Raw genomic sequence first — 12,549 nt, forward strand, 5'->3', positions numbered from 1 at the left:
GTATTTAGTGCTGTCTTTCATGTGGAACTCCAAGTCTTTGAAGGTTTTTGTGACTGAGGCAGAATACTGCTGAATTCAGTAAGCCTATTTATAGCTTTTTCAGTATCTAAAGTAGTAGACTCTTAACAACTTAAATCCCCCTGTGCGTCTGAACTGTAAAAGTTCCTCTCATTAGCTCAGTGTCATGCAAAACTTGATCAGATTAAAAATATTCCAGATCCTGCTCAGCACTCTGTACCTGCCAGCCTTAGTGAGTGTATAATTTGTCATTTTATTGAGATATTGCATCCACTCACCCTTTAGCATCCAACCAAGGGCAGTTACTCTCCTTGTCCATCTCCAATGACAATTTCCCTTCCCTCCTTTTCATCTCATTGCTTTTGATACCATTCTCATCTTGAGAGGATTTCACAAAGCCTTTTCCAAGGTTTTCAAGAGAGGTCACACTATGGATATACTAATATAGAGCAGGTCACTTGCTACCCTCCTCTAACATGAGGGGCTTTGGTTCCTCCCCAGCTCAGTGGGTGTTCCTGAATCTCTCTCCCTGCTCTTCGGATGAGTCCTGCCATGCAAATATTTTCTTTATCTTCCCTCTACTCTGACCTACCTCAAACTGACTTTGGTAGGGTTCCATATTACATTTCAGTGACTTAAAGATCTTTCTCATTTTCAAGTGAAGGGTGTGGAGCTTTTTAAAGGGCAGCCCTGAAAACTTCATCTCGGATCTGAAAGTCAGGCTGGTTTCTGCTGGACTGTTGTGTCAGAACCATGAATGGCCAAATTCTGTAGGGAGGGACACAAGTGGAAAAGTCTTGTCCTGAATTGTTAACTACTCGCAGTTGCTGTATGAGCTTATAAATAAGAATAAAATCCAGCAGCTCGCTCCGAAAGCTGTTTGCGCTTTGCAAGGTCACCTAAGATTATGCATAGTGCTGAATATGGGGGGTGGGCAGACCTGTTCCATAAATATGCCCGCTTAGTTACTTTTCGGAGCAGAGCTGCAGTTTGAAGTAGCACCGGCACTGCATTCCTCTTCTGTATTGTTACTTATCACTGATGCAGGCAGACCTTTAGAATCTATAACTGGAGGCCCATGTGTTGAGTGTGTCTGATGCAGATTGTTTTCACATTAAGCACTCTCACATTCTTGAAGCTAATGCAGTGTCAGAGTCTTCCAAGGGGATATGATCCCTTAGGCTCAGCCCAGCTCTGAATGTGCACAGAGTAAAGAGAACTTCCCAGCATGGAGAAAACTGGGCAGGGTATTTGAAAAATTGCTTAAATTGCAGTTGGTGTTCCTTGAGTTTTGGTTGAGTGTGGGCTGCTGTGTGTTACGAGCAATAACGAAGCCCAGGGTAGAAGTGCAACAAAATTCTCCATCCTTGTTTAATTCCATTTTAATCAACTAACTGCTTACATTTTTAAACCTTCTTAAAGATTTTCTTCTGCAGGCTTCCATTCAGCTTATTTATGCATAGCTTGGCAAGTTAGCATCAGAAGTAATGCCATTTTCCACCAACACGGTCACCCCCCACTGCAGACTTGCGAAATAGAGATTGTATTTCCAGCTGCATTTCAGTCTGCTCTTGCAGTGAGGTGCTTCTTAACCTATGCCAGGGCATCCAAACATATGCCAGCCTAAGGGCTGTTTTAGCAACTTGGCAGGAGTTGAGAGCTGCTCTCTTAATTTGCTGAAAATGATGCAGGTACGTCCAGCCTCTTCCCACTTTACATCAGTGCAACCCCTGGGGATTGCTGGTCATGCACAATTCTCTACTTTCATTCATGTGTGCCAAGACCATGTGCTGAGCCACCATATTGAAGACAAGGGCAGCCCCAGGCTGTGTTGGGAATGCATTTGTCCCATGGGTTGGACACGTGGTATCTTTGCTGTGTTCAGATGGGATTATAAAGCATTTAAGTGATTTGAAAACCCCCCACCATTCCTGTGTAGACAGCTGAGCTGCAATACATTGAGGGAGCTTGCCCTTTTGAGGTGACCTTGGCATGTCCCAAGATATGATGTGGTAGGGAGGCAACTGCCCTGTCTCTCACCCTTGTAAGAATGTGCTGAAAATTAGTGGTGTAGCTAGCTGAGCTTTGGGGATGGAACAAGGCACAGATGTGGTGTATCCCTCCTGCTAAATTACTGGAGGTTAGGAGTTTCTTGAATGGCAACTGGGATCTAGCAACCTGATGTCCAAAGCAAAGGGGCCCCTGGCTCAGGTGGAGTTGTGCAGCACTTAGTTTGGAAGCTGATGGCGCCACTTTGAAATCAGCTCACAGAGGCTGCTGTACAGCAACGTGTAATTTACTCCTACAATTCAGAGGCCATAGGACAAGAAACCAGACCTGGTAGTCAGTGCCAAGCACAGCCATTGATCCAAAGCCCTCCCCTTGAGAAATGACCATTGTGCCGCCACAGTGTATGGAGAATGCCACTTCTTTGCCTCAACCCTCCTTTCCCCTGCCAGGCATTGTTAACAGCCCAGGCTGCGCTCCCCAAATGGGCAGGGTCTCTTCTGAAAATCTTGGTTTCTGCTCCACAGAAGCTGGCAGGAATTACTAGCTTATTTGGGTTTATTTTAAAAAAGTAAATAATTCAAACATTTGCAAACTAATTCAGCAGGGTCTTACCTTTGCAGACCTGATTGCTTTGCATTTGGGTACCAAGGCCTGTACCCACTAAAGCCCTAAATTGGTTTAGTTTTCGTTGTGCTACTAGTTGACAAGCCAGTCATGTTGACCAGTGGTTTGACTAGCTACTGCCGCCTCTTCCTCCCCCCCCCCCCCCCCCACGCTTGGCTGGGGTTTCTGTTTGACTTAAAATCACACTTCCCACTTCAACCATGGTACACTTCTAAGATGTTTTAAAAGTGCTAGCAGGGACAGGACTTTGGTGTCAGGGCTTCCAATGTGACAGCATGGGTTTAAGGCTGGGATTTGTAAAGGAGCCCAAGGGAGTTAGATGCCCAAATTCCATTAGAAACTAATGTTTGGCACCTAATTCTCTTAGATACCTAGCCTTAAATTGTTCATTTCTCCTCTTTCCCCTCCAGTTTGCACAGCTAACATACGCTTGCCTTGGGGAGCAGCATCTTGTATTATAGAAGCTTTAGACCTTGGGTAAAATTTTCAGAAGTGTCAAAAGTCCCATTTTTAAAGACTGGCCTAGGTGCAAAATGAATCTGTATTTCAATCAACCCTGCTGGAGTAGCACATCCCAAGATGATTGCATTTTGCAGCATTCATGGGGCCTAGTTGTCACTTTGATGCCCCTCTCCTCCCCTTCCTGCTCTGCTGTACTGGATTTGTTTCTTGGTCCAAGTTTATCGGATATCAGCTGTTCAAGTACCTTTATATATTAAGCTCTCTGAGCAAGAACTGGGACCACCCTGGCCCTCCAATCTGGCAGCTAATAGCACTTGCGGCGGGTGGCCAATTCTTACCGCTCCTCCATAGTCTCTTGCTGGGGAGTTGCAAAGGTTCATACCCTTCATAGAATGATAGGGGGGTTGTTGTCTTTTTGTAAGCCAGAAACGGGTCACTAGGATCAACCAGCTTGAACTCCTGTCTCACACTGGCCAAGTGCTCTTATGGTTGAGCGATAGCTGATTGTTTGGAAAAGTGTCCAATCTTGATTTAAAGAGATGATGTGTAACTTCTATAATAAACCAACAACTTCTCACAACCTTTTGCTTGTGGGCATGAGGTTAGAAGATCCTGTAAGATGTTGAGGCCCTCCTACCTTTAATGGGAGTTTTAGGGTAGTTAGCATCTCGTCAGTAGGGCTTGACATATGGAACAATAGTGCATCTGTTTGGCTACGGTCATTCCCATCAAAGCGAGGAGAATAAGCAACTCCTCTAGTTTCTCCAGAGCACAAGTAGCTCTTGTAACACCCATAGCTGAATAAAACAGCTTTTAATTATAGTTATCTTTTATTCCTGTCTATCACCAGAGCATGCTCTTCCACCACATTTATATCTTCAGCCTCATGATAATTAAATGGCAGCTCCCTTCTTTCTGCTGTTGACTTAACAGGTAACAGGCACCAAAGCACTAATATGAATAAGCAAGGAAAGTTGTTTTTAAATGGAAAATATTGAAGGTGGGATTTCTCCAAAGCACCCACCCCGACCTGGCTCTGACCCATTGAAGTCAATGGGAACAAAGTTAGGCCAGTGCTGGATGCTTCTAAAGATCTTGCCTATAGTTCTTGAGGTTTGGTCTCATTAGAGGAACAGATTGATCAACCATGGTGCATCAAGTGATAGACCCTGGCTGTATCTTTAGTTGAAGTATTTTAGTAGTGGTGTTACCATAATGCATAGAGACCCTAATCTAGGTCAAGGCCTCAGTGTGCTAGATGCTATACAAACTAAATAAGAAAGGCAAAGGATGGGAGGAGAAACAGGCATAGAGAGGGGAAGTGACTTACCTAAAATCACACAGTAAACCGGAGATGAACACATCTATTCAGTCCCTGTGCAATACCATAGCCACTGGAACAATCTGCTTCTTGTCAAGGCAATAGGTGAAATTTGGTAATCTAGAAAATGTTATTCCTGTGGGGGGGAGGACTGTTTTTTTTCTTTGTTTTTTAACAAATACTTTTGCCAATTACGAGCGAACAAAATGTAAGAAATGCTTAGTGTCTGTCCGAGTGCTATCTCACCTTTGTGAAGCTTTGTTGTACGAGAGAAGAAACAAGTTGCATTTTCCTGTGACAAAGTGGGTGTGTGGAGAAGGGAAGTCACTGAATTAAGATGTCTAGTTGAAACACAAGCTACCATCCAATCACAGTAATACCAACTCCAGTCACTAGTGACTGGGAAACGGCATGATCTGATGGTGGGCTGTTTGCCTATGTGACAAGAATCGCTGTGTGTCTGGTCCCCAACAAATGTCTCCATCGCCAAACACCCCCCCACCTCCATCCAAAAACACCTCAACTCTTCATTGTTGACACTTAATTGGCAGTTTTAGCAGAGCCACTAAGGATAGAATAGGCCATGGAGATTGAACTCTGCTCTGCACTCAAGAAGAGTCATCTGGGACAGGGCTGAGGCATTCATAGTGGGAGCATACCACTCCCCTAAGAAGTGCCAGACTAGGTCAGACCTGAGGCCTGTTTTGTCCAGTATCCTGTCTAAGATAATCTCTTGCCTCCCTTCTCCCTGCCCCATGAAGGTCTCAGCCTGATCTCTAGAGACTTAGATTGTTTTAAACCCTGAGCCATGAGTTTTTATATCCCTTCAAAAAACTCTTATCAATGATAATTCTGGACGTTCTTATTAGCTGTATAAATGTCCAGTCCCTGTTTGAATCTTAAGTTCTTGGCCTCATTGACATTCTGTGGTGGTGAATTCTGCAGTCCAGTTACACCTGAAAAAAATTTATCAGCTTTGGTTTCTCATTTTTTAATTTCTTTGGCTGTCCCCTTGCTCTTGTGTTATGAGACAGGGAACATGGTCAATCTCCTCTAGACCATTCAGTATTTATATACTTTTAATCTGTTGCTTCTCATTCATTCCCTTTCCAAGGTTACAATCCTAGTCTTTTCAGTCTGTTCACAGGAGAGCTTTTCCATACCCTTGGTCATACTCATTACTCTTCTCTGAACCCTCTCTAATTCTGCAATATCCTTGTGAGATAGGGTGGCCACAGCATGTGGATGAGAGCACGTGATTTATATACAACATTATAATAGCTCTGTATTATTCATCCCATTTCTTATACATCCTACCATCTTGTTAGCTTTTCTGATTGTACATGCACATTGACTTATCTATCATAACACCCAGGCCAACTTTGTGTTGATCACTCTGTAGGCAATATAACTACTCAAATTTCAGTCTCTAACACTCTCAATGTCTGTCCTTTTCCAAAAAATTAGGTTCCTAAACCCCTAAATCCCACTGAAATCAATGGAAGTTAGATGCCTAAATTAATTTTTTAAGTTGCATGGTATCAAAACAGGTGAATCAAAGACTGTGAACTGACCCAAACAATGAAACCCCCTCTTTTCTTCTGTTTTTGGTATGGTGTCTAGCGTCTTAGGTGCTATCGCAGTGAAATACTAAGTCATAAAATAAGTTGCAGATTGTATGTTCAAACTTAGAGCTGGATTCTGCTCCCAAGAGTAATGGAGTCACTCCACTAATTGCCATGGCGTGGCTGGATTTACTCCAATGTAACAGATTGTTGAATCAGGGCCTAAGTTCTGCTAAAGCACTTAAGCATATGCCTTGAAATCAATGGGATGTGGATGCATACTGAAACATTTTGCTCTATCAGGGCTTTAGCCCTTAATTCCAAATACACTTTTGAGAACAAAAATACACTGTACTCAGCAGGGAGAAGGTAACCGCTCCATGGAATAAGGAATTTAAAAAAAAAATCTTAATGTCAGGAGTGCGAATGAAAGAAGTAACATTAGGCTCCTAAATCTATAAGCACAGGATGGTGGTGAGCATTAAGGTTAATGGGAGCTGTGGGATGCCAACCATTATATGTTAATTATTGGTCAAAGGGGTGGGGGTGGGAAGAGTCTGTTTTGTATCTTTGTATTTTTAAAATGTATCGGAGTGTGCCTGGAGCAAAGGGTAAGCTGTTCCTCTTTCTGAATGCATGTTTAAATCTGGATGAATAGGGCCCTACCAAATTCACGGCCATAAAAAAATACGTCATGGACCGTGAAATCTGGTGTCTTCCCCCTCCCCCCCCCAGTGAAATCTGATCTTTTGTGTGCTTTTACCCTATACTATACAGATTTCATGGGGGGAGACCAGCATTTCTCAAACTGGGGGTCCTGACCCAAAAGGGAGTTGCAGGGGGGGGTCACAAGGTTATTTTAGGGGGGTTGTGGTATGGCCACCCTCACTGCTGTGCTGACTTCAGAGCTGGGTGGCTGGAGAGCAGCGGCTGCAGGCCAGGAGCCCAGCTCTAAAGGCAAATCCTCGCCAGCAGCACGGAAGAAGTAAGGATGGCACGGTATGGTATTGCCATCCTTACTTCTGCACTGCTGTCTGCAGAACTGAGCGGCCAGACAGTGGTGGCTGCTGACTGAGGGCCCAGCTCTGTGGGCAGCAGCGCAGAAGTAAGGGTCCCAATACCGTACCGTGCCATCCTTACTTCTTCCCTGCTGCTGTTGGCAACACGGCATTCAGAGATGGACTCCAGGCCTGCAGCCACCACTTTCCAGCTGCTCAGCTCTGAAGGCAGCGCTGCCGCCAGCAGCAGCACAGAAAGATTGCAGTACCGCAACCCCCTCTACGATAACCTTGAGACCCCCCCCCCATGCACACACATACATACAACTCCTTTTTGGGTCAGGACCCTCACAATTACAACACCGTGAAATTTCAGATTTAAATAGCTGAAATCATGAAATTTATCTTATGATCGTGAAGTTTACTCATTCATCCATAGGGCCCTACCAAATTCACAGTCCATTTTGGTAAAGTTGGGCTCTTGCTTGAGTCTTTTGGCCTTTTAGGCTTGTCTTGGTCCTACAAACGCTTTTAAGCCGGCGTGTAAATTGACTTGCGTGAGTAGTCCCATAAATGTGTGTAGGATTGGTTTGATAGGCCCTAATCCTGCAATCGCATCCATTAATGCAGAACTCTGCACCTATACAGAGCCCTGTTGACTCCAGTGTTTGCCCATATGAACATGGGGATTCGCTTTAGTGGATCTGATTGTTGCAGGCTTGGGGGCCTAAACGTGACAGAGGAGGGAGGCAGCACAGGATTGGTTTAAAGTCCTGTACGTCAAATACAACTTCAGCTCTCCACCCCTCCTTTATCCACTACCCTTTTATCACAAGCAGGGTCACATCCCCTGACATTTGGTGAATGCCAAAATCCCCTTGTTATCCAAATGTGTTCAGTATTCTCCATGATGCTAGGATAAAGCAGGTTATGCTTTAGTGTTACTACAGCTGCATGGAGACTTTGTGTCATCCACTTAAAAGCGCAATCTCTCTCTCTCGGAAGTCCATACACAAAAGAAAATGGTGTTTTGGATTGTGTTCCTTCAGCGTCCCGCTTGTAAAAGTTGGCCAAAAGTTTCTATTTTTCCACGTACAGGCTGCTTTGTGCTTTTGTATGAAATCTTTACCGCTCACGTTGTAACCTGCCTAAAGCGGAGAGTCTGAATGATAGAGCTTCCAGAAGATCTTGTTAATCTTTGACATCACTTATGTGCATTTCCATTCAGACACTTCACTCAAAACAATTAGAGGGTGGCTGATGTTTGGGCTGAGATGGGGGCGCTGCGGTGTCCTGGGCCCTTATGTTGAATGCAGTTTTGGATCCTTCAGTGCAGCAAGTTGGCATTTGAATATGTGTAACAAAGATGATAGAGAAGTAGAGATGGTTTCAGCTGATATTTGAAGTGCGATAGAGAGTTGGTGAGATGGAGGAGCTGCGAGGAAGAAGACTCTTGCATTCGCAGTAGTGAGAACGTGCAAAGTGGGGGAGAGGGAGGGAAAGCAGAGGTAGCATTCAGACCTTCATGTGCAGCTGCTCAGAGAGAAATGATGGTCCAGTAGTTAGGGCACTATTTTAGGATTGGGAGACTAGGGTTCAATTCCTTGGTCTATCACAAACTTCCCATGTGACCTTGGGCAAGTCACTCTAGGTGTGTCTTCTTTGCAAAGCCAGGTGTGGCCGTAACTCAGGTTAGCCAGTTTGGGTTAAAATAGAACTGAAGACGCAGCAATTTGAGTTAAATCCCACCTAGTCTCTGGGCTTTAACATGAGTGGTTAACCTGAATTCAAGGCAGAGTTGATGTGTCTTCTCTGCTACTTTAACCAGAATTAAGAACTCTTTTTTTTTTTTTTTTTTGCTATGTAGACCTACCTGTAAGTCTCTGACCCAGATCCACAAATGTATTTAGTCTCCTGGAAATTAGGAGCCTAAATACCTTTGCAGATCTTGGCCTCTGTTCCCCATCTGTACAACGGGGTCATAGCATTTCCTGGGTGTGAAGTAAGTTAGGATTGTGAAGTGCTCAGAGGCCCAGGGACAGATAAGGACCAGGGATAGCTGGTCACATGTTATAATTGCTGAATAGTTTATAAAAGGTTAATCAATTACTGATATTTTAATAAATAGTTAATTGTTATAGTTTTATTGAGTCCAACTGGTCAGTAGCTTGGTTATAACCATTGCTGGCCCCTTCTGCTGATGTACCTAAAACCATCATTAAGGCTACAGCTCACACCTGTAACAGGTCGACAACACCTATTAACTCTCTTAACTAGCCGTTAGTAAATGGAACCTTTTAACTAAAGTGCGACAAAGTTTAGGTAGAAATTTGAGCTTGACATGCCAAATCATCTTTAGAAATAAATGTTGCTAATCTGGTTGGGTTTTAACCTAAATAGCCTCAAAGGGGTTTGGACCTTTCTCCTGGAGGCCCTAATGCAGGAAAGCACTCTGTAGTCAATGGGACTTAAGTACTTGCTTCACTTTGAGCACGTTTGTGCTTTGCTGAATCAGGGCCTTGGGAGAGTACCTGCTCCTGTTGACCTGTTGCCGCAGTTGCAATCAGGGGATCCGCCATACTTTAAAACAGGAGGGGCTAGGAATAATGTGTTCTGTCTAAGGGGGTATGGAACATGCTATCTCCTAATCTATGACCCAAAATAGCCCTAGGCCGTTGATCTTCAGGCTGTGCTGGAAGCTGTGTCTATTTGCACATGCTGCTGCACAGAATGGAGTCTGAAGGTTAGATCTGCAGAGGGAAGAGAGCTTTTGTGTTCAGCTGGCCGGTTGGCTGGCTGTCTAACTTGATTTTGTTTTTGTAATTTATGGCAGAGGCAGCTGGAGCCTTGATTAGATTTGCCAAAAGTAAAAAGAGGCTTTAAGTTATACATAATAAAAAGTAAAAAGAAAAGGAGTACTTGTGGCACCTTAGAGACTAACAAATTTATTAGAGCATAAGCTTTCGTGAGCTACAGCTCACTTCATCGGATGCATTTGGTGGAAAAAACAGAGGAGAGATTTATATACACACACACACAGAGAACATGAAACAATGGGTTTATCATACACACTGTAAGGAGAGTGATCACTTAAGATAAGCCATCACAAACAGCAGGGGGGGGAAAGGAGGAAAACCTTCCATGGTTTTAACTTGTTAACTGCTGGAATTAGCCTACCTGCTTGTCACCATGGAAGGTTTTCCTCCTTTCCCCCCCCCTGCTGTTGGTGATGGCTTATCTTAAGTGATCACTCTCCTTACAGTGTGTATGATAAACCCTTGTTTCATGTTCTCTGTGTGTGTTTTCCACCAAATGCATCCGATGAAGTGAGCTGTAGCTCACGAAAGCTTATGCTCTAATAAATTTGTTAGTCTCTAAGGTGCCACAAGTACTCCTTTTCTTTTTGCGAATACAGACTAACACGGCTGCTACTCTGAAACCTATAATAAAAAGTAGGCCCCGATCCTGCCATGGCTCAGAATGGGCAGACCTATATGTTGCTCATGGCAGGATCAGGCTAGCAGGTGATCTAGTGTTAATGAATTGAAGATATTATTTATTCTAAGAACCTGCCCCTGCTTAAAACCTCCCCAAAAATCCCCTTGCTTTTACTGGCTACTGGAATTTCTTCATGCTCACTCATCCTTTTATTAGTAATGCAATAGAGCTGTTTGGGAAATGGTAAGTATTTTCTGCAAACATTTTTTGAATAAAACAAAACAAAAAAATGTGTGTGCGGTTGTTTGGGCTTTGTGTGTGTGTGTGTGTGGTTTGGGGCTTGTTTTTTGTTGATGATATTTTATGGGTAGAACTTTTTTAATAGTAAACTAAAACAATGTCATTTTTCAAAATCAAAGAGTTCTGACTCTTGATTTTTCCTTTGAAAAACCATAGAACTTTGAACAAAATGAAAGCTTCGCGCACACAAAAAAAAGCTATTTTTTTGTTGCAAAAAGTTTCAGTGGGAAAATTGCCAGTCAGCTTGAATATGCCACAGAGCCATGTAGATGCCTGATTAGTTTTTGATGTTGTTTGATATGTAATCTTGTATGAGAAATTTGGAGAAAACTGAAAGATTTGGGTGCCCAGTTGGCTGAACCTTTTGGCAGTATTGAAAATTTCAGCCTTCAAGCTTAAAGAAACTCTGTTACTTTTAGATTGGCTAGATTTCAAATGAATAATTGAGTAATTTCCAGGACCTTACAGTGTTGCCAATTGATAATTTTTATCTTTTTTGGGGGGTGGGTGATATTTGGTGTCTTTTCTTAATGTCACAGCTTCCTGGATTCATGTGATTGTGTTAGAATCTCAGCTTTAGTTTGAATAATAATAATAATTTAAAAAAGCATCTATCCTCCAAGGTGGTGGAGAAACGCTTGAAAACATGGCTCCTAAAGATTCAAAAACCCAAAGGTGAATAAAAAGCACCCCCAAATGTATTATTTTTGAAATTCATGACTCCTATAAGACAATAATAGTGATTTGGGGAAAGGGGGAACTCAGTCACACTTTTTGAATTCTTAGGGTTGACAGTACTGGTAGGGAACCCCTACTCCATATTCCCTGCCCATTTTTGTGATTTAATAACCACATTTCCCTTTTATTTTTTCTTTCTCTTACATTGCTGTGGAAGACCCACCAACCAAGAAAACTGACTTGACAAGTGCTGTCCTGTCTTCTCAAGAGAGCCGCTGAAGATTCAAGAATTGCTGAGAGGGGCGATACTTAAAGAAAAATGAGAGAGGTGGTTTATTTCTGTGTCTGGTTATTCACTATGGTGTGGGGCTTATCTTTCTGTGATTTATTGTAGTTTTAAGTATGTGTCAAAGTAGAGCGTAGCAGAATAGGTTGTAGCGTTTTCCATACAGATGTTTCTGAATCCTGATTTTTCTTCTTAAGAATAAATACACAAAGTAAACTGGGAGGGAGGGGGTTCTCCTGCTCATCTTTCCCCTCTATTGAACTAATCTTATAAGAACGGCCATATTGGGTCAGACCAATTAGCCCAGTATCCTGTCTTCCGACAGCGGCACGTGCCAGTTGCCCCAGAGGGAATGAACAGAACAGGGAATCATCAAGTGATCCATCCCCTGTCGCCCTTTCCCAGCTTCTGGCAAACAGAGGCTAGGGACACTGTCCCTGCCCATCCTGGCTAATAGCCATTGATGGATCCTATCCTCCATAAATTTATCCAGTTCTTTTTTTGAACCCTGTTAGTGTCTTGGCCTTCACAACATCTGAACCCTATAGCTCAGTGGTTTGAGTACTGGCCTGCTAAACCCAGGGTTGTGAGTTCAATCCCTGAGGGGGCCATTTAGGGATATGGATGTTTAATTGGGGATTGGTCCTGCTTTGAGCAGGGGGTTAGACTAGATGATCTCCTGAGGTCCCTTCTAACCCTGATATTCTATGATTCTGGCAAGGAGTTCCACAGGTCGATCTATCTTGTTCTAACAACGCTAGGCAAAATATGTGTTCCAACGTGGGTTTTTTTTTATGTTGTTGTTTGTGCCCTTTCAACTGTTTTTTTTTTTTTTTTTTTAAGAAAGCA

At 43.2% G+C, this 12,549-nt stretch overlaps 1 protein-coding gene across 4 annotated transcripts in view; it reads left to right on the top strand.

Moving 5' to 3' along the window:
• Window positions 1-11,252: 11,252 nt before the first annotated feature.
• Window positions 11,253-12,549, top strand: part of TARS2 (threonyl-tRNA synthetase 2, mitochondrial) — a 29,815-nt gene continuing 28,518 nt past the window's right edge. For 3 of the 4 annotated variants that reach the window (XM_038382449.2, XM_043502177.1, XM_038382451.2), the window contains exons 1-2: window positions 11,253-11,411; window positions 11,632-11,742. In XM_038382449.2, coding sequence (XP_038238377.1) covers window positions 11,734-11,742 — 9 coding nt within the window. In that variant the 5' untranslated portion in view covers window positions 11,253-11,411; window positions 11,632-11,733. The remainder of the gene's footprint in view (window positions 11,412-11,631; window positions 11,743-12,549) is intronic. The other variant, XM_038382447.2, reaches the window with a different exon arrangement.

The sequence above is a fragment of the Dermochelys coriacea genome, chromosome 24, assembly GCF_009764565.3.
Source record: "Dermochelys coriacea isolate rDerCor1 chromosome 24, rDerCor1.pri.v4, whole genome shotgun sequence".
NCBI classification, from domain to species: domain Eukaryota; kingdom Metazoa; phylum Chordata; order Testudines; family Dermochelyidae; genus Dermochelys; species Dermochelys coriacea.